Raw genomic sequence first — 17,852 nt, 5'->3', positions numbered from 1 at the left:
GGTAAATAATTCACAATTCCAGAGGAGCTAGTGATATTTAATTATAGCTTCTTGCCTTCTTCACTGATACTGCATATTACTGTGCTCACACTCTATTTGCATTCCAGGTGTATATTCACTGCAGCACTACAGTGTGTGTCCCAACGGCAACTGATGGCAACTGTAGACCGCAGTGCTACAGAACAAGTGAGTGGGCTAAATTAATCATTTTGTAGAACTGAGTACAAGAGTACGTACCAACCATGTGTGACTATGTTTACATATTTATCTACAGGGAGAAATGCTCGTGCTGCCCTGCAGAATCCAGAATCAATGGCTGTGCATACTGTGGGTCCGGTGATCTTTACTACTCCTGGTAGTACAAAGAACTGATTTACATTCAATCTCCACCAAGCTCAGTTATTAGTGGTGCATGATTAAGATACTGCATGTAATAGCACACGTTTTAAATATTCAGACAAGACCAAAAAGAAAGTTTACAGGTTGAATGGAAAATGGTGCCCATGCTCCTGCATTGTAAGATGAAATAAAACACTATGGTAAAGTGGGTCAGTACTCATATGGGGTCCATTTGATTTAATCGTCTTATCCAATAAATTGTTAATATAATTTGTCATTCAGAAAGAAAATGTGCCATTTTGGAATCACATACATAGCATATAGGCTATATGGTATTTTACAAGTGTAAAATATATATGGTATTTTTACAAATATTAGCAATAGTTCCTACTAATCAAATGTAGATGATTTATTCAGGACAAAATGTAATCGCCCGTGTATCCCCATCTGAAAACAGCTGTGAGCTTGTAGATCTGCTATTTTCAAATAGCGAATGTATACAGTATAGGTTTTAAAGTGATCATCATGTGTTAGTGTTAGTCACTTCTTTTGGGCTCGTTTGCATAGGCTTTGCTTATTTCTCTCACCAAATCTGGCAACACTGCTCCTGAAACATTAGTTTACAATTCTAGCAAATAAGCTGGTATGATTTTTGTCAATAAGGACATTCCAAACATAGGTATTTTCACATAATATAAGGTAGTCTATTGTGCATAAAATTAATTGAATGAATCAAATAAAAATGTTCTCAACTGCAGGCAAAGACATATGCATTATTATGGCATACTGTATGTCCCATGGACCATTGTACATCTAGAGAATGCTTAACCCATTCTGACCTGAGATCAGATTCTAAACATGTCTTCTACATCCTGACAGTTTTCTGAAAAAGCTATGTTTCTGTCAGTGGTTCTTCGATTTTTCAAAAATAGCAGACCTACAAGCTCGTAGCGTGCCACTCGGTGGCGCTCTATGAGCTTGTAGATCTATTTTTCAATAGCTAAAGCATAACATAATGCCAACACCAAAAGAGGTTCCCGCCCAGAATGCTTAAACAGCTGCATGGTCAGCTGGGTCTCAATGGGATCCATTCCTCAAGTTATGAAATAATTGTCTTTCTCCCTCCTTGCATAACTGAAGTTTGACATGGTGACAAATTAATGTGAAAGTCCTGGGTAAAGCTCTTTGCAACCCCAAAGTTGGTTTGTCAATAAATATTTTCATGTCAAACCACTCACACACTCCTAGTGAACTAATCCCTTTGTTCCATCAATGGAATTATGTATTTCGTATTTTCAGCTTACCAAAATTGTCTAAATAAAAATGTCTCTATAAATTTGCAATTTGCAAAAGCATTTTAATGGCTTGATAGAAAGATTTGAATGGTAGATTGTAACACTGGAGGCAGAGTTTCTAATACATGTATAACTATTACATATAAAAGTTGTGGACTGCTTCAGTCAGTTAGTCAACTTATAGAATACTCTGGTCAACTTACTGAGGCAATTCAGACTACATTAGGTAGGGGGCAGTCAATCATGACTAGGTCGCTATTAAAAACAGGCCCGTTATTCACCTGACAAAAAAGTGCATCCTAAATTGTGGAACACAAAAGAAGATTTCACAGTTTTATTAAGAACAGTTTAGAATATATTTGTTCCATATAAATTCTTTATTCTATCCAACTCATTTGTAACTTTGGCAAGGTTCCAAAAGTTTCACATCCCCATGTTTGCATAATACAAGTGCACACCATCATAATCTGAACGATTCACAATAATGAAATGAGCCATTTGCATCCAATGGCAATGCACTGTAAGCAACAGCTGATGTGCTCCATGGAGCTTCACACGTTCAATCACATTAAAAATACATACAAAAAACAACTTCCATGCTTTAGGCTCTAGTCCCCTGAAGGAGGTCATGTACATATTCAGCTCACATGGCACTGCGGTTTCAGCCTTGTACCCGTCTTGAGCCCTCTACAACCACAGGTCTGTGACTGAATGTTTGAGGAATGACACTCTTGAACATGGGATACATTTTGAAATCTCTGGTACAGAGTACAGACAGGCCCCAAGAAAACACCTGAAACACCTGTCTTTATTTGCTGTATAGATCAGCACTGATCAGTGATTGTCTCGCAAGTGGAACTTAAGATTATTTGACCTGAATAAATCATTATACTGTATCATTTATGTTCTTGCATAGTTTTATCTCTGCTACCAAAAGATGACATATGTCATGTACAGGCCATTTCCACAGTGGAACATTCCTTTTGGTTATCAAACTGAAACCTTACCAAAGTTGCTTTTATCCAAGAAAAGCAACAACCCACAAGCAGGCACTGGAGTGAGGCAAAGTTTGTGGGCTGAAACAGCTGAACATGAAACATTTTGTTAGTTCTTGCATCAAAGTGGTGCTGGAGTGAACACCTACGAATGTGTGTATGGTCATACAACACTTGTAGACCAAAGTAAAGCTCAAGAAAAAAGAAAAGAAAAAGATAAACACAATTCCCCGAGTCCTCTATTGCCCCTTGTTTGGTCACACCTCCTTTTGTTGTATGGTAAAACAACCAATGCCACAGGGTCCGGTAATGCAAACTCCTCTCAGTCAGACTTGTCTTTCTTTTTGCCTCCACCGACATAAGGAACTCTGCTGGCCACAGCAGACCCTACTGCGGTCACTCCTCCAGCAACAGCACATACTCCGCCTTTGACTAGACTAACACCCATCCCAGGCACACTGGCCACGGTTGTTACAGCTGACTTGGTTAAGTCCAGGCTCTTTCCTCCTATCCAGGCAACGCCTCCCACTGTTGCTCCCACCGCTCCTTTGGTAGCACTGTACAGCCCCCCGGTCAACCTCCCAAACATGCTAGGTTGTGGCTGTGGATGGTCCTTGTTGGTGTCTATAATGATAATGATATTGAACTTTATTTATATAGCACCTTTCAAAACAAGGTTCCAAAGTGCTGTACAGTACAAGGTTAAAAAACCCCAACATATAGCAAGTCACAATCAAGAGCAGTTTGAAAACGAGAAACACAAAAGGAAAAGAAGACAAATAGCAGCAGTTGAATATGTACAATCACCTATAGAAAGGGTAAAAAAACATTCTGTGTAAAGGAGTTTTTAAAAGTGACTTAAACACAGGCACAGATGGTGTTAACCTTACATGCACCGGTAGAGCATTCCATAATCTAGGTGCCTGGGCGGCAAAGGCCCGATCACCTCTGGTGACTAGGTTGGTCATAGGGACCTCAAGAAGGGCCTTATCCGATGATCTGAGGATGCGTTCAGATTTAGGTGGGGACAGCATTTTATTGCATATAAAGCCCATTTAGGGCTTTATATGCAATGAGTAAAATGTTGAAGTCGCATCTGGCACTCACAAGTACATGTGTATAAAGCACAATGATGCAACATTTCACTGATAAATAAGGATATACAAATAATGTCTTATATTCCCTGAAAACAACAAAAACGTTAACGTTATACGTTAACGTATATTGAGCTAGTTGTAGGTGTCCAACTGCCATCAGGGTCTACATTTCTCAGTGGAAGAGTAGAGTAACCAGATCCAACCACTGCAGAATGTGCTAAACACACTATACAGATTTATATATATTATATATGCCTTAAAATATGTTCCAGATTGCAGCTTTAATAATACTTAACCCATTTTGACCTGGGAACGATTCTACAATTGTCTTTAGATTTATTAGATTTTTCTAAAATAGCTATAAGCATAACATAATGCTAACACCAAAAGGGGTTCCCGCCCAAAATGGGTTGGTAGTTAAGTGATGTTTTTTGGTTAAAACAAAAATAGTTTTGTTAAATAGGTTAATCATCCAAATTGCAGCCAATCAGGAGAGAGTAGCTATTTATGAGCTAAATTTTAGTAACGTATAGTGTTCCATTTCTTTGTGTCATCACTTACAATTCCACTTGTTTAATATGTATCCTGACTGTGTTCTCTATCCTGATTGGCAAAAATTGGTATCCCAGTTTCGGTTTCTGAAAATGCATTTTCTGTTTAATAAAAAGCTGGGGAGACATGGAGACTCCTGCTACTGCAACAAACATGCAATGACTACTATCATAATTTGGAGATTTTAACACTTATTTTAAGTAAAGGAAAATCACTACTACCTTTAATGAGAAAGAGAAAACAAAAATATGTATTGAACTTACCTGCTTCTGATGGCTCATCTTTGAGGAATGCTGCCGCCTCCTCCTGTACCTGCTCAGTTTGACTCATGTCTCTGCCTAGCAAAGAAAACAAAAATAAAGTACCGGCAGGTGCCAATGAAAACTGTTAATATTATAACACCTAAAAATTCAGGCCATCTAAAAATGAAAACCTTTTTGTAATACTGTGGAAAATCATTTCCTGTTAAAAAACTAAACAAAGTAGAAAAAGTGCCCTCGGCCCTCGTGGCACAGGTCTCCACCAGGGCAGGTCAGGTTGTGGCCTCCTGGTAGCGCTATAATAGGCCAACGTGAAAAGGGTACCGTTTATTCTTATGCCTTGGATGGCAATTGGATGATTTGAGGCATCTTGTTCCAAAAATATGTTTTGCAAGAATCCACCTGTTGGCCAATGTGAAAAGGGTGGGATATATTCCTCAGCCTAGTCCGTGAAAGATTTCACGTGAATTGCACACTGCATTCATGATTCGATGCTTTTTGTTCAAAACGGGCAAATCCTGCAAACTTTGCAAGCCTATGTTAGCCAATTACAATTAGGAAGGAATATGAAATATGGGACAAATCTGTCTTGAACACCTGACTATAGAGATAGTGTGTGTAACGATTTGTGGGGTTTTTGGACAGAATCTGGAGGAGTAATATAAAAATGTGTTTTTCAAAAGTCAGCCGGGTTAATGGTGCCGGAGATTAGCGCACACACCGTGTGCGTGTGGCACGCACGCACGCGCACGCGTGTGGCACACACCTCACACACACAGTGGAGACAACAAACAAGGAATTCTACATGAGGTGCAGTGCACTAAGCAAAGACTGATTTTAGTTTAGTTAGGATAATGTCTACAATTAGGCAGTCTAGATTCCGAATGTATTAAATAATCTACATCTGACACATCTTCAGAGAATGTACAAATGCAAGCGATGACACCAAGGTTGCCCACCAAACTTTCGGGCAGGTGGAGTTTGCTTACACTTACAGGTGCTCACAGGTGCACACAACAGCCATACTGTGTGAAGCCATACTGATAGTCATAGCTATGTAGGTATTTGGCAAAAATATATAAGGTATGACATTTATCACACACCTGGCCAGAAAGTTAAAAAATGTGTTAAATTGAACAATCTAATTCAAATTTTACCTATAATTTTATAATTAACTATTTACTATTCGGGCAAGTGGGCCTGACACGTGGGCATGACCTGAGACCTTAGTGTCAACCCCTGAAATGGAATCAATGGACCACACAGGGTGATTTTTTATTTTTTATTAACACATGGATTTTACCGTGTACTTTGGGTGTGCTCATCCTGACTAGACAAACTACACAAAACAAGGCAGACCAGTTCACTTAGATTTGTGACCGGATCTGAAATTATATTTTTTCTCCCAGTGAAGCTATTATGTCTTTTGAAGTATAATGGTCCCCTTTATTTTGTATTACCGTAAACAGTCATAGCCATGACAAAACCACCTTTAATAGTTGCACAGTACCCACATGGACCTTACAGAAAGCATGTGCACACAGAACCACTGACACTCTAGGCTATAGCCAAGTCTCTACCATTAACCACTTACCAGTAAGCCATATATGTACTGTCTTTATATGGCAACGAGTAAAAATAGGCAATCTACAAGTTCAGAGCGCAGAACTAGAATATGATATTTAAAAAAAAGAAAGAAAGATAAGACTAGTAATTATTTTATTGGTCATGGTTTACTCAGTCAGAACTTGGTGGTGCTTAATGTTTTAGACATGATCATTAGACTTGAGAGTTTAACCTTACGAGTCTGCACTCCAAACAAGGGCAATGTCTATTGTTGTTAATTGATATCAAGTATTTCCTCCCCCTAATTAACCTGTACAATAGCTTAGAAGTAGAACATCACCTTACCTCCTCACCATTTCCCTTTTAAACCTGAACAAAATCAAACAGTTTTTTTCTCTTTTATGTGTGAACTGTGAAGTTGATTACTCAGCCCACGGGGGGCCTGACGTGGCAGTACAGTACACGTATGTTAGCATTTAGCTTCCATTGTGTTTAGAACGAAAAAGTCAGGCTGTTATTTAAAAAACATATATTTTTAACAGTTACATACAGGATGTGGGAACTTTACCCAGACATGACATGACATGTCTGGCTAGCGTGGATTTCTGTCATATAATGGAACATTAACATAAACTCCGCTAGAGCTACATAGCCTGTGTTAACTTTGGACGTTTATATTAACTACATGAAAGTTACAGTGAGCTACTTTGACATTCGTTTTAGTTTGTTCTACGACGAAGGCCCCCGCTTGTTCCATCACCAACTACAAACAGAATGTATGTTATGTTATCTAAGTCACTTACCTTGGTTAGTTACCACACCGTAGTAGCTAGCAGGACTGACTGCAGGCTGCAGCTGAGTTAACCTAAACCTACTACAAGTAGTAGCCTATACAAACAGTCACACTGGAATTGGTGACGTATTTAATAGTGTTACCACAGATGTCGCCGGTTCCCAATTTCAGCAAATTCACCACTAAAAGGTGTGGTGGTGGTTGGTTGAGCTTGAGCATTATTATTATGATGACATTGTGGGGAATTATTCATCATGGGCCAAGAAGTTTCAAAAGGCTCACAAGAATATCAAGCAGTATAAACATTTAATCACCCACACTCTATTTATCTATAGGCTAATTGTAGCTCTGCTCCTGCTGCGACTGTATTAAAGCTATGGACCAGAGGTAGGCTAATTGCATTTTATTTTTTTGCCAGCCTGAACGGCTAAACGGTACACACGCGACATCGTTTTGACTTTTACAGTCACTTCATTCACCGGGTCACCAATGTCTGTGTGACACATTTTAATCTGTTTTTGTGAGAACTTCTGTCTGTCTGTGTGCCTGACTGCCTCCACCCACATTCCAAACAAAAAAAATCAGCTGGACCCATTTGACTTATAATCATTATGATGAATGTAAGGCCAGTAGGACCACTAGCTAGGGCAGGCTACAGGACAGCAATATATAATATAAATGTGGTAAATGTCCCTGCAACAGGAGAATATTGGGATTGATAGAGGATCATCACAACATTGTTAAATAGCCTACAGTTGCCCGCATGTTATCAATCATATATTTATGTTTATCAATATGTAATAACGTCTATATTATGTTTAACACTATAGGCTAATGATTTCAGGATATTTGCTACGTTTACAATACAGATAGCCTACAATACAAAGTGATCTGCTTGATGTCGGTCTATATTCATGCATTACGCATAATAAGTAAGAAAAGAAAATAGTAAAAAGTGAAAAATATGAACTTGAACGTGAAGACGTATAAATTATTATTTTGGCGGGAGGGGACAAAGATACGAGTCAGTCAAATGGTCAAACAAACCACGGAGCAATTTTCCCGCACTGAAAGTGGAAGTGACGTAATCCTTGGTCCAGATTCCTGCACAGCTGAGATGTTGCCTATGGTATGGTGTTGACACATTTAACGAAGTTCATTTGATGTAGAGCTGATCGTTTGTTCTGGTCGATTTAGAAGTCGTGGATGTGGTCGACGCGTCGCTATTGATGTGGGAACACCCTCGTTGGTTCCAAGAAGTTTGCTGTCTGTCTGCCTGCCTTTTTCTGCCTGCCCCGTCGTCTGGTCAGCTTTCAAAAGTTCCGCCGTCTGGACCGACAGGTAGTGAATGATGATGGGTCATGTGTGTGTACTGTGTATGTGAGGAAGATTAGACCGGTACTTCATTATATGTGGTGCTGTGGGGGAGTTTGGTAGACAGACACTATAGTTCATGTCATGTGTCATGTCATGAACTTAATATATCATGTCGCAGCCGGTGTGTGTATGGACATCTTCAGGTGTATGTGTGTGTGTGTGTGTGAGTGTGTGTGTGTGTGTGTGTGTGTGTGTGTGTGTGACTGTGTGTGTGTGTGTGTGAGATTAGCCCCTTTCGGTCTAGCGTGGGGCTAGTGTGCGCGTGCGTGTGTGCGTGCGCGTGCTTGATTGATTGATTGATTTCCTGGACCTTGAGTAGGCCTACCTACTTGCAGTATCATAATCTCAACAATCTGAAACACTTGTCTATATAACGGTACCTGTATATCATATGAAGTTATGGACCCAAGCAAAGGGAGAGTATTGCATTTGTAATGATGTTAGATTTCAGCAGATGGCAGTATAGCCTCAATTGTTGTTACTCACTGAGCTATTATTTTGCACCATTAACTGTACTTCAAGCTAAGTTATTTCGTAATGGACCAGGGCCCTCATGTGTCTATATGCATGATTTGCGCAACAATGGGAAAAGTAGCATTGAGCATTGATGTGGCTACATAATAAATTGGTGTCAGCACAAAAACAATTCTATGTTCCAGAGACACAACACTGTTGAGTTATAAAGTGTTTTCCATATGTTCCAATAATCACTATAGTCCTGATGATCATTTTGTCTGTTCTCTAGAAAGGTAACGGGACAGTTATTATTAGGAATAGCGATATTATAATGTATGGTAATGTATAGGCATTTTTGTCAATAAAATAATTGATCTATCAGTCAATCAAACTGATAACAAGGTTCTCTACCACTCCCCTTCCCTACTGTTTGAGCAAACAATATACCAACACAAATTAGGACTAGCTGCTTTATATCAATTGAGAAGCCAACAAAGATACAACACGGAGTGATATGTCATTAGTGAACGGGTGGGGTGAGAGAAGAGGGGGCTCTGGCCTCTCCAAATGTAATGAAGAGGTCTCCATGGTGACCAGCCTGCCAGTTGCAGTCCATGCATAGGGGGGCAGCAGAGATCAAATACTAGAACAAACCTGCTCTCAAGTGGAGGGTTAAATGTTCTGTCCTTTGGGGGAAAGCCCTCATTAAAGCCTAATTTATACTTTGTCTTGTCACGTTCCTCATTTAATGAGCAGTTATTTTTGTTGAGCTGACAAATGTGTCATAAGTATATCTATCCAAATGTTATTTCAGATGCATTTCATATCCAACAACTGAACTCAACTATGGTATAGGTAAAGATTGAGTACTGAAGAGTATTACTATTAAAATAATTTCTTCTGCACTGGCACAACATGCAGTAATATCTGCAAATCTGACCAATGGCATTTCAAACCAATCCTATATTAAATTGACTTGTGTGGACTGGACACTGGACAGTGAGCGTCTCAAACGTGTCTATATATGGAGACTATTAAGGGTTAGGGTTAGGATTAGCAGATTTTTTTTTCTTGAGAAGAAATATCATTCAAGCAAAAAGTACAGCACAAAAAACAGAAAATAAACAAAAAACAGGACAAATAAACAGAAAAAAATACAATAACATACAATAGAACAATGATATCAAGGTTAAAAGATGATTCAAACAGCTGTAGCAGTTTTTCATTTATTGTTTTTCATTTATTTATTTTTTATTTATAATTCTATAAACCTTACTGGTGTCGCTGATGATGTCACACGCTGAAATCGTTCTGTGATCTTAAACTCGGCAAACATACTGTATCGACCCGAGGGAGTGCAGTGCCTGCACTGCCTGGCGTGTCGGATTGGCGGTTGTCCAGAAACCACCTACTGTATCTGTCCGAATGCCTGATAAACCATATTTTCATCAGAGGAGGGATAACATGACATAGCAAGCCTGTTTTATTCTTCTTCTTCTAGGGCTCGTCTTTGATGTACAGTATGAGTGATCTGGTGTTGTGTGGTGATAATGGTGGACACTTTGGTTAAACATTCTAATCCAGTTTGATAACGGTTTTAAAAGTTGCCAGATATTACTAAAATATATAAATATAATCCTAAATAATGCCTACAATGTAATTTTGAAGCGATTTGTAAAATTTCACATAGAATTTTCCTTCAACTCAAGTAGGTCGATGGGCCATGTTCGATGAACCACATCTTTTCTGTACTTCAATGAGGGATCTAGTGTTGTGTGGTGATAATGGTGGACACTTTGGCTAGGGAGGTGTTTTCACCTCTTGTTTCTAGTTGTAAAAGGATTAGCCAAGAGACTGGCTTTGGTGGGTGGTTGTGAACACTGAGGAGGTGCTCAGTGTTGTGGGACAGCTGTAATTAGATTACTGTAACCCTCATATGAGGGGCCTGCACCCGTGGTGGTCCAACGCTGTGGCAGGGAGCTTGGGACCACATTTGGATTCAGCCTTTAGAGGAGAGGTGGGAGAGCAAGTCTTCTGAAAGGCCAGCCAAGGGGAGGGTTCTCAAATCCTTTTGAAACCTTTTGTGATTTAGACAGGGATTTATTTGTCATTAGGGATCAATCACTGGATCAGAGCAACATCATGTTGCATAATCACTTAGCCTTGAGGTATCTTTCATCAAAAATGAGATCTTTGAAAATATGACATGGAAGACTGAGAATACTGATCATAAGCATCAAACCAACTGGCGTAAATTAAATGACGGTCAGTTTGTCATCAGCATCCAACTGGTTTCCTGTTAATTGTCTCCACCAGGCCGAAGGCATGGGGGAGAGAGTATGTTTTGCACTCCGTCCGTGTGTGTGTATGTGTGTGTGTGTGTGTGTGTCCGACCGTCCGTCTGTCTGTTACCAGCTAATCTCCGGCACCGTTAACCCTGTCGATGCCACATTTTGCACACACACTCCCTGGATGCCAACGATGAACCTCTGCCCCACATTTTCCAGAACGGCCTGTTGCAAATCGTTACACACTATCTCTATAGTCATGTGTTCAAGACGGATCTGTCCGATATTTCAGATTCCATCCTAATTGGCTAACATTGGCTTTCAAAGTTTGCAGGATTGGCCCGTTTTTGAACAAAAAGCCTCAAATCATGAACAGAGCGTGCAATTTAAGTGAAATCTTTCACAGACTTTAATACTAGGGCAACTAGGCTGAGGAATATATCCCACCCTTTTCACATTGCCCTGTTATAGCGCCACCAACAGGTGGAGTTTTGCAAAACAAAACTAAATGCCTCAAATCATCCAATTGCAATCAAGGCGTAAGAAGAAATGTCACCCTTTTCACATTGGCACTTTTTCTAGTTTGTTGCTGAAATGGTGTTCAGTTTATCATCATCTGAAGCTGTGGTTCATAATTTGTCTGTGCTGTGCTTATATGCAAGACTGCTCATTCCGTTACTGACAGCCTGTTGCTAGCCTCCTCACCATGGTTTCCTACAACCACAGTGACCATGTTGGTTTTTAACATCCCCTTTTGGAGTTAAGCCCCCGTGTTCAAGCAAGTTAAGTCTCTCTTTAGCAGTGGACAACTATTCTCCCTCCCTCACAAGTGAATCTGATGTAGGGCTGACCCCCTGAGCATGCATCAGCTGGACATTACTATTCATGTCCCACTTGAGTTGTCGCTCTGTGTCCTTCGTTTTTGCTTTTTTATTTTATTCATTACGATACCTCAACGAGGGGGCAGAAAAGATTTAAGGCTAATTTATGCTTCTTTGCACGACCATATCGCTTGCTGAAAATCATGGATGTTCAGTAGAAAGTCAGTTATTTTATTTCAGTTAGTTCATTTTTCTATTCGTATTTTTCCTGCTCTCTCTTAATTTTCAACTAGACTCAAAATGATGTCAGGAAAGAAAAAGGAACCGTGAGGCATTTAATCAGTGGTGGAAACAGGAAATGGTCTTCCATAGATATTTGTCCCAAATTGTGCTGTGGTGTTTGCATTTGTAAATGGCATTGCAGGCATGCAGTGAAACCTTGGGAATTTCTGCTCTGTATATACGAGTCATAGTTTAACTTTGTATCTACTGTAATTATATTAAAAAGATAATGTAAAAATATGTAAAATGTCTGTTACTTTTGACTGTGTAGTGGTAGCCTAACTTTTGTATACAGGACTCGACTGCTATTGAAATGCTTTCAGTGGTGTGACCATGTCAGATGATTGGATTGGGATCTTCTACGCTACACCATCTGTGTTGGACCTTAATAACTGGCCCGGTGATTTATTGCCTGTACTCAGCAGTGTCTTTTTGAAGGAAGCACAGACAAAAGCCTTGACACACCACCCCCTGCTGTTTTTAATAGTTCTGTAGGATGTGTGTGTGTGTGTGTGTGTGTGTGTGTGTGTGTGTGTGTGTGTGTGTGTGTGTGTGTGACACATTTAAATGTGTGACAACATGTGTGACAACATGTGTGACAACATTTAAAAGGATCTGCCACAAATCACACTTTCTGCCAACCCAAGCTTTCACTCAATGTTGTAGCTGCAGAAAAAGGCTTGCAGTCACTGACCCCTTGTTTTAAATTCTCTAAATATCCCAGGAGGGATATTTTATTGTTTATTGTTCAGGTACTGTTTGTAAGCCACTAGTCACCCCCCCCCCCCCCCCCTCCTTTCTATCGTGAACATGATAAGGTGCTACAGAAAAGCTTGTCTTATCTCTTTCCATTGCGCTGAAGCAGTCATGTTTTATGGGTTGTAGCTCTTTTGTTTCCTTGTTCGTTCGCTCTCTCTCCGTCTCTCGCTGATCACTAAAACGCATTCCTCATGGAAGTTGTTTGAAGGGCTAGAATAGGAAAAAGGACCCCCCCTTCCCTCCCATCCTTCTCTTCTCACTCCATCCCCTCTTTATTGAATCTTGCCTCTGTATCATTTATCTCCACATACCCCCTTCTCTCTTACTCCTCACTTTGAGGGGGCCTTAAGGGGGCACCCTCTTTTCTCCCCCAGCTGGGTTTGTTGACACACAGTCAATCTAGGGCTCTCTTTCACCACTGTCTGCTAGACTGCTACCCATGCTGCTATGTGCTACCCCTCTTTTTAACTCACCCCCCCCACCCCCCTTAATTCTGCTCTTCTCTTTTCCCTGAACAGTAAAGCTGCCACAGCTGTGGACTGTATTAGCATAGCTGCTGAGGAGGGGAGGGGGTGCTAAATATATTACGGCCATTACCTTTTGTTCAATCACTGACAGTTTTAAGACGTTTCAGCTTTTCACTGTGCAAAGGAGAAGAACTTAATGGAATGCCATGATGATTTCAATATAACAGCTTTTTAATTATGGGTTAGAATGCGAGGAAGGAAGGATAGGGCGGGGGTGGAGGGGCAGGGGAATGTTTTCATCGTCAAACAAGTAGTGAATATCTAATTAGCCTTGTTAGAAGAAAAATTAAGTCATCTCTAATTTATGAGCTTTTTTTTTTTTACAAAAATTAAATTAATGACTAATGGTACAATGACTAGGAGACTTGACTAGAATTTTAAATCTGATTAGTCAGAAGGTTTTTATTTTTTCTTGGTGTCAACAGGTGGTGAAATGAGCAAGTCTAGGTCCACTGGGGATAAAAAGTATTCATATCCCGCTGTCACCAGGATCACCCGCAGTTCCACGACCCAGGCCAGGCAGACAGACGGGGTCCAGAGCCAGGACCCTGGGCCTGGCCTATATGGAAAACAACGCAGGAAGCAGACAGACTCTGCCCTGGCCCAGGACCTTAGCCTGATGAGTGTGAGTGGACTAGACATTCTGCCTGCAAGGTAAGCCTACATACGGCACATAATATGTGCAGTTGTTTTGTGCATATGATCATTGTCAATAAAGATGTCAAATCAGAAACACAACTCATGTCAAAGTTAAAGCAATGTTGTACTTTGGTAGGCGGCCTGTATGAGTAAGTGACAAATAAACCCCTCTTGATTATTGATTTCATTTCCCCTAAATTACGTGCCAGGATTATATATTGGTGGAATCTGCATTGTTTGTGGTTGTTTACAGACCTGTTTCCAGCAAATGGAATCGTTACTTGCGCTTTCTCGCTAACAGGGCACATAAACAACAATATTTGGACATGCCCAAGTACCTGGACAACCGAAGGTGCTTCCAAAGCTCAATATGGCTAGTCTGAACTAATAAACAGCAATGACTGTTCAAACTGTTCAAACAGAACAATTACAGAGAGTTGTTATAAATCCTTTTATTGAAGCAAGGACACAAGAGTCTTCATCTACAGTACACACACATACTCTGATGAACAGTTTGCTTTTATTCGTTTTATATATAATCATCCTTGAATCGCCACAGTACTTTCACTATACTTTTACCCAGTGCAGCACTTTCCTTTTGGTCTTCTATACTTCTTATATTGTATGGTCTGTTCTTGGCTCTGTCTTCAGTGAAGGAAATATGTCCAAGCGTAACTGTGACCCTACAAAGGCAACTCAGCCCTCTGGGCCTACATCGACTCAGTGCTGTCCACCTGGGCCTGCGGTCAAACCATCCTCCCGGGGAGGTCTGGCATCTGTGGTTCGACTAGTGAAGTTAGGGCGTTGTAAGAGTATAGTTGTGGTGGCTGGGGCCGGGATCAGCACGGCCAGTGGGATCCCAGACTTTAGGTAAGTCTCTGAGTTTCGTTTTTTGCGATGGCACACTGTTTGAGTACAGAATGTCTGTCTGAGTTTCTCTCCATTTCTCTCCATACCAACCTATAAATGTACTGTGTGTATGTTTGAACTCCTTCCACATAAAGAACGCCGGGAACAGGGCTGTATGCTAACCTGAAGAAGTACAACATCCCTTATCCAGAAGCTGTCTTCAACATTGACTACTTCTCTAATGACCCGGAACCTTTCTTCTCGTTGGCCAAGGAGCTGTATCCTGGTAGTCATCAGCCCAATTACATCCACTATTTCATCCGCATGCTGCATCACAAGGGCCTGCTTCTCAGGATGTACACCCAGAACATTGATGGTCTAGAGAAAAGTGAGTGGGGGTCTTTAAACTTGAACCTAGCATCCCCTTTCAGTGAAAATAGCAGATCTACAAGCTCACGTGTTGCAACGCGTTATTTTATTAGTTAGTTTATTTTTTTTCTATGTGAAGATGTATTTAAATAAAATATATATTATTATTAAAATTATTTTAAAATAGCAGATCTACAAGCTTGTAGATGTACCGTTCATTTTTGTAGTCTTTTTGGCCACACCAGTAATAGATATTTGGTCATTACTGTGATCTCTTATAACTGCAATTCCCAGAAGTGAAGTCCATTCTAAATGAAACGGTCCCACCGGACTCCGGAGGCACTGCCTCAAAACAAACACAACAGGTTTTGAGCTGCGGGAGCTGTCCAAGTCTGAGGATGAATATGCTGCTACACTAGAAACGGAAATATCTTACAGTTGGAACATTTATTCGCTGTCATGTAAACTGTGCACACAGTGCTATGCGCTGCTGTGTTCACAACATTAGCGCTAAAGTGTAGTTTATAACCCATCGTATAATGGTGTTTCATTCCCACCACTTTTCAATTCACCAATATGAATCGTCACATCATATTTGTATCGATGTATCTCACATTGTTACATCCCTACTACAAGACCCTATTCAAAGTATAGAGTTTAAGTGGTTAGGGGCAAAGATTTTGAATGTTACTTACTTCTGTTCTGACTGACGCTATGAAATGCTTGTAAACAAAAGGTCATGTTTCCTCTCATTAGCTGTTGATCTTTTCCCCAGTGTGTGGCATCCCAGATGACAAGCTGGTAGAGGCTCATGGTAGTTTTGACACGGCTGCCTGTCATCTGTGTTACACACCATATCCTGCCGAGGAGGCTAAGGTGAGGTCTGGCTCTCGTCAACTGAGCAAACGTACAAGTAACCTGTGTGGGGGCTTGTGTGTGTGATGACGAATCTTTCCTTAATTGTCCTGTTTTACAGCATGCCATTATGAACGACAGTGTCCCCACATGTTCATTCTGTGCTGGGACAGTTAAGCCTAACGTCGTGTTTTTTGGAGAGGACCTTCCTGAGAAGTACTTCTTGCATGCTAAAGACTTTGCCAAAGCCGACCTACTAATCATTATGGGCACATCCTTACAGGTAAATGTCAGTCCTCTTTATTTATAGGATTTTGAGGTACAAAGAACATGAATGTAGGGCTGCAACAGTTAATTGAAATAATTGATTTAATTAATTATAAAGAAAATATATATAATTTTTAATAATCGAGTTTGCAGGATTATTTATTTATGTATTCGATTTTTTTAAACCACTTTTAAACTGGTATTGGTATCCCTATATTGTGGGCATAATAGACAAAAATAGAACATCTACCACAGGGGTGTCCAAAGTGTGGCAGCTTCACCCCTGATCTAGATTGGTTTTTTTTGTTGCTATTTCTTTAGTCAACTATAAAAGAAAATCTATTCGAATGTTTTCGTTAATTATTATTCAATTAATAGAAAAAGAAAGAAAATAGCTAATTGAAAAAGAAAGAAAATAGCTATTGAACTATACATGAATGAATGTATAGACTGTCAGACTGTCTCTCAAAACCAACATGTTTCCAGATTGAGCCATTTGCTAGCCTGGTGAATACGGTGAGGTCTACAGTGCCGCGTCTGCTCCTGAACCGCCACGCGGTCGGCCCCTTTGAGAGAGTGCCCCTGCGGCGAGTGGACCACATGGAACTAGGCGATTTGGTGGATACAGTCAGGAGGTTCGCTCAAATGCTCGGGTGGCACAATGAAATCGAAGACCTGATGAGCAACCAGGAACATCCGGTAGATTTCATCTTCATCTCTTACCTCTAGTAAAATCTATTGTAGTGTTTAGTACTCTTTTTCAGTGGTTCTCAACCTGTCGGTCGGGGTGGGGGACATGGGGTCCCCACATGATTTTGTTGAGGTCCCCACTCCCCAGATAATTTATGGGGAGGTCACTGAAAGGTGACCTCCCCATAAACTGAAAAGGTTGAGAATCACTACTCTATTGACATGCTTACTTAATGAATCATAAAGACACTTTTTCTAGATTGTAAAGTATGTTGTGTGACTGGGCCAATATTGTTTCCTTTGCAGAACAACTCTATCTTGGTAAGCAGTGGTCGTTTGGGGAGTGAACAGAAGCCATTTCAGTGTGAATCCAGTGATCTAGGAAGTAGCAGGGCCAAGTCCCGACCAGGACATCAAAGTCCAGCTACCAGTTGCAGTGAGACCGATTCTGAGACGGACTGCAAGAGCTCCACATCATCTAACCCAAGCAACTGAGAATACGTTTCGTTTCACCATTTAGTTCAGAAGACATTGGAGACGTTTGGATGGTGCCTCCTCTTGAGAGTTCAAATGTTTTAACCTGTATTTTGTATATGTAATATTGTCATAATTGTGGGCTCGCCACAGCGAGCACACACTAGTTATCCCCAATTTATATTTATTTATAAATTTATTATTATTCCAATTTCCGCCACTTTCTTTGGCACCCTACTACTTCCACATACTTTAATTTTAGTTCAAACTTCAAACTGTTCAGCTCTTTGCAGTTATGCTTG

At 40.4% G+C, this 17,852-nt stretch overlaps 2 protein-coding genes across 4 annotated transcripts; one reads left to right on the top strand and one right to left on the bottom strand.

Annotated features, from left to right (window-relative positions):
• Positions 1-1,954: 1,954 nt before the first annotated feature.
• Positions 1,955-7,221, bottom strand: tmem263 (transmembrane protein 263). Its single transcript, XM_080762636.1, has 3 exons — positions 6,908-7,221; positions 4,542-4,616; positions 1,955-3,253 (listed from the first exon to the last, which is right to left on the bottom strand). The coding sequence occupies exons 2-3, from the start codon at positions 4,606-4,608 to the stop codon at positions 2,952-2,954; spliced, it is 369 nt and encodes a 122-aa protein (XP_080618762.1). The 5' UTR covers positions 4,609-4,616; positions 6,908-7,221; the 3' UTR covers positions 1,955-2,951.
• Positions 7,222-8,018: 797 nt separating this feature from the next.
• Positions 8,019-17,702, top strand: LOC308314764 (NAD-dependent protein deacetylase sirtuin-3). 3 transcript variants are annotated; one of them, XM_080762440.1, is made up of 8 exons: positions 8,019-8,026; positions 13,833-14,061; positions 14,698-14,916; positions 15,051-15,283; positions 16,040-16,140; positions 16,241-16,402; positions 16,873-17,085; positions 17,383-17,702. In XM_080762440.1, the coding sequence occupies exons 2-8, from the start codon at positions 13,841-13,843 to the stop codon at positions 17,569-17,571; spliced, it is 1,338 nt and encodes a 445-aa protein (XP_080618566.1). In that variant the 5' UTR covers positions 8,019-8,026; positions 13,833-13,840; the 3' UTR covers positions 17,572-17,702. The 3 variants fall into 3 exon arrangements, with proteins under 3 accessions (XP_080618566.1, XP_080618565.1, XP_080618564.1); XM_080762439.1 differs by lacking the exon at positions 8,019-8,026 and adding an exon at positions 8,114-8,238 and having other exon boundaries at positions 15,051-15,181; XM_080762438.1 differs by lacking the exon at positions 8,019-8,026 and adding an exon at positions 8,114-8,238.
• The last annotated feature ends 150 nt before the right edge of the window (positions 17,703-17,852 follow it).

Source organism: Protomyctophum bolini (genome assembly GCF_963924005.1).
Source record: "Protomyctophum bolini genome assembly, chromosome: 4".
Taxonomy (NCBI): Eukaryota; Metazoa; Chordata; class Actinopteri; order Myctophiformes; family Myctophidae; genus Protomyctophum; species Protomyctophum bolini.
Note: the sequence above shows the minus strand (reverse complement) of the source record. Positions and strands in the feature narration are given on the sequence as shown.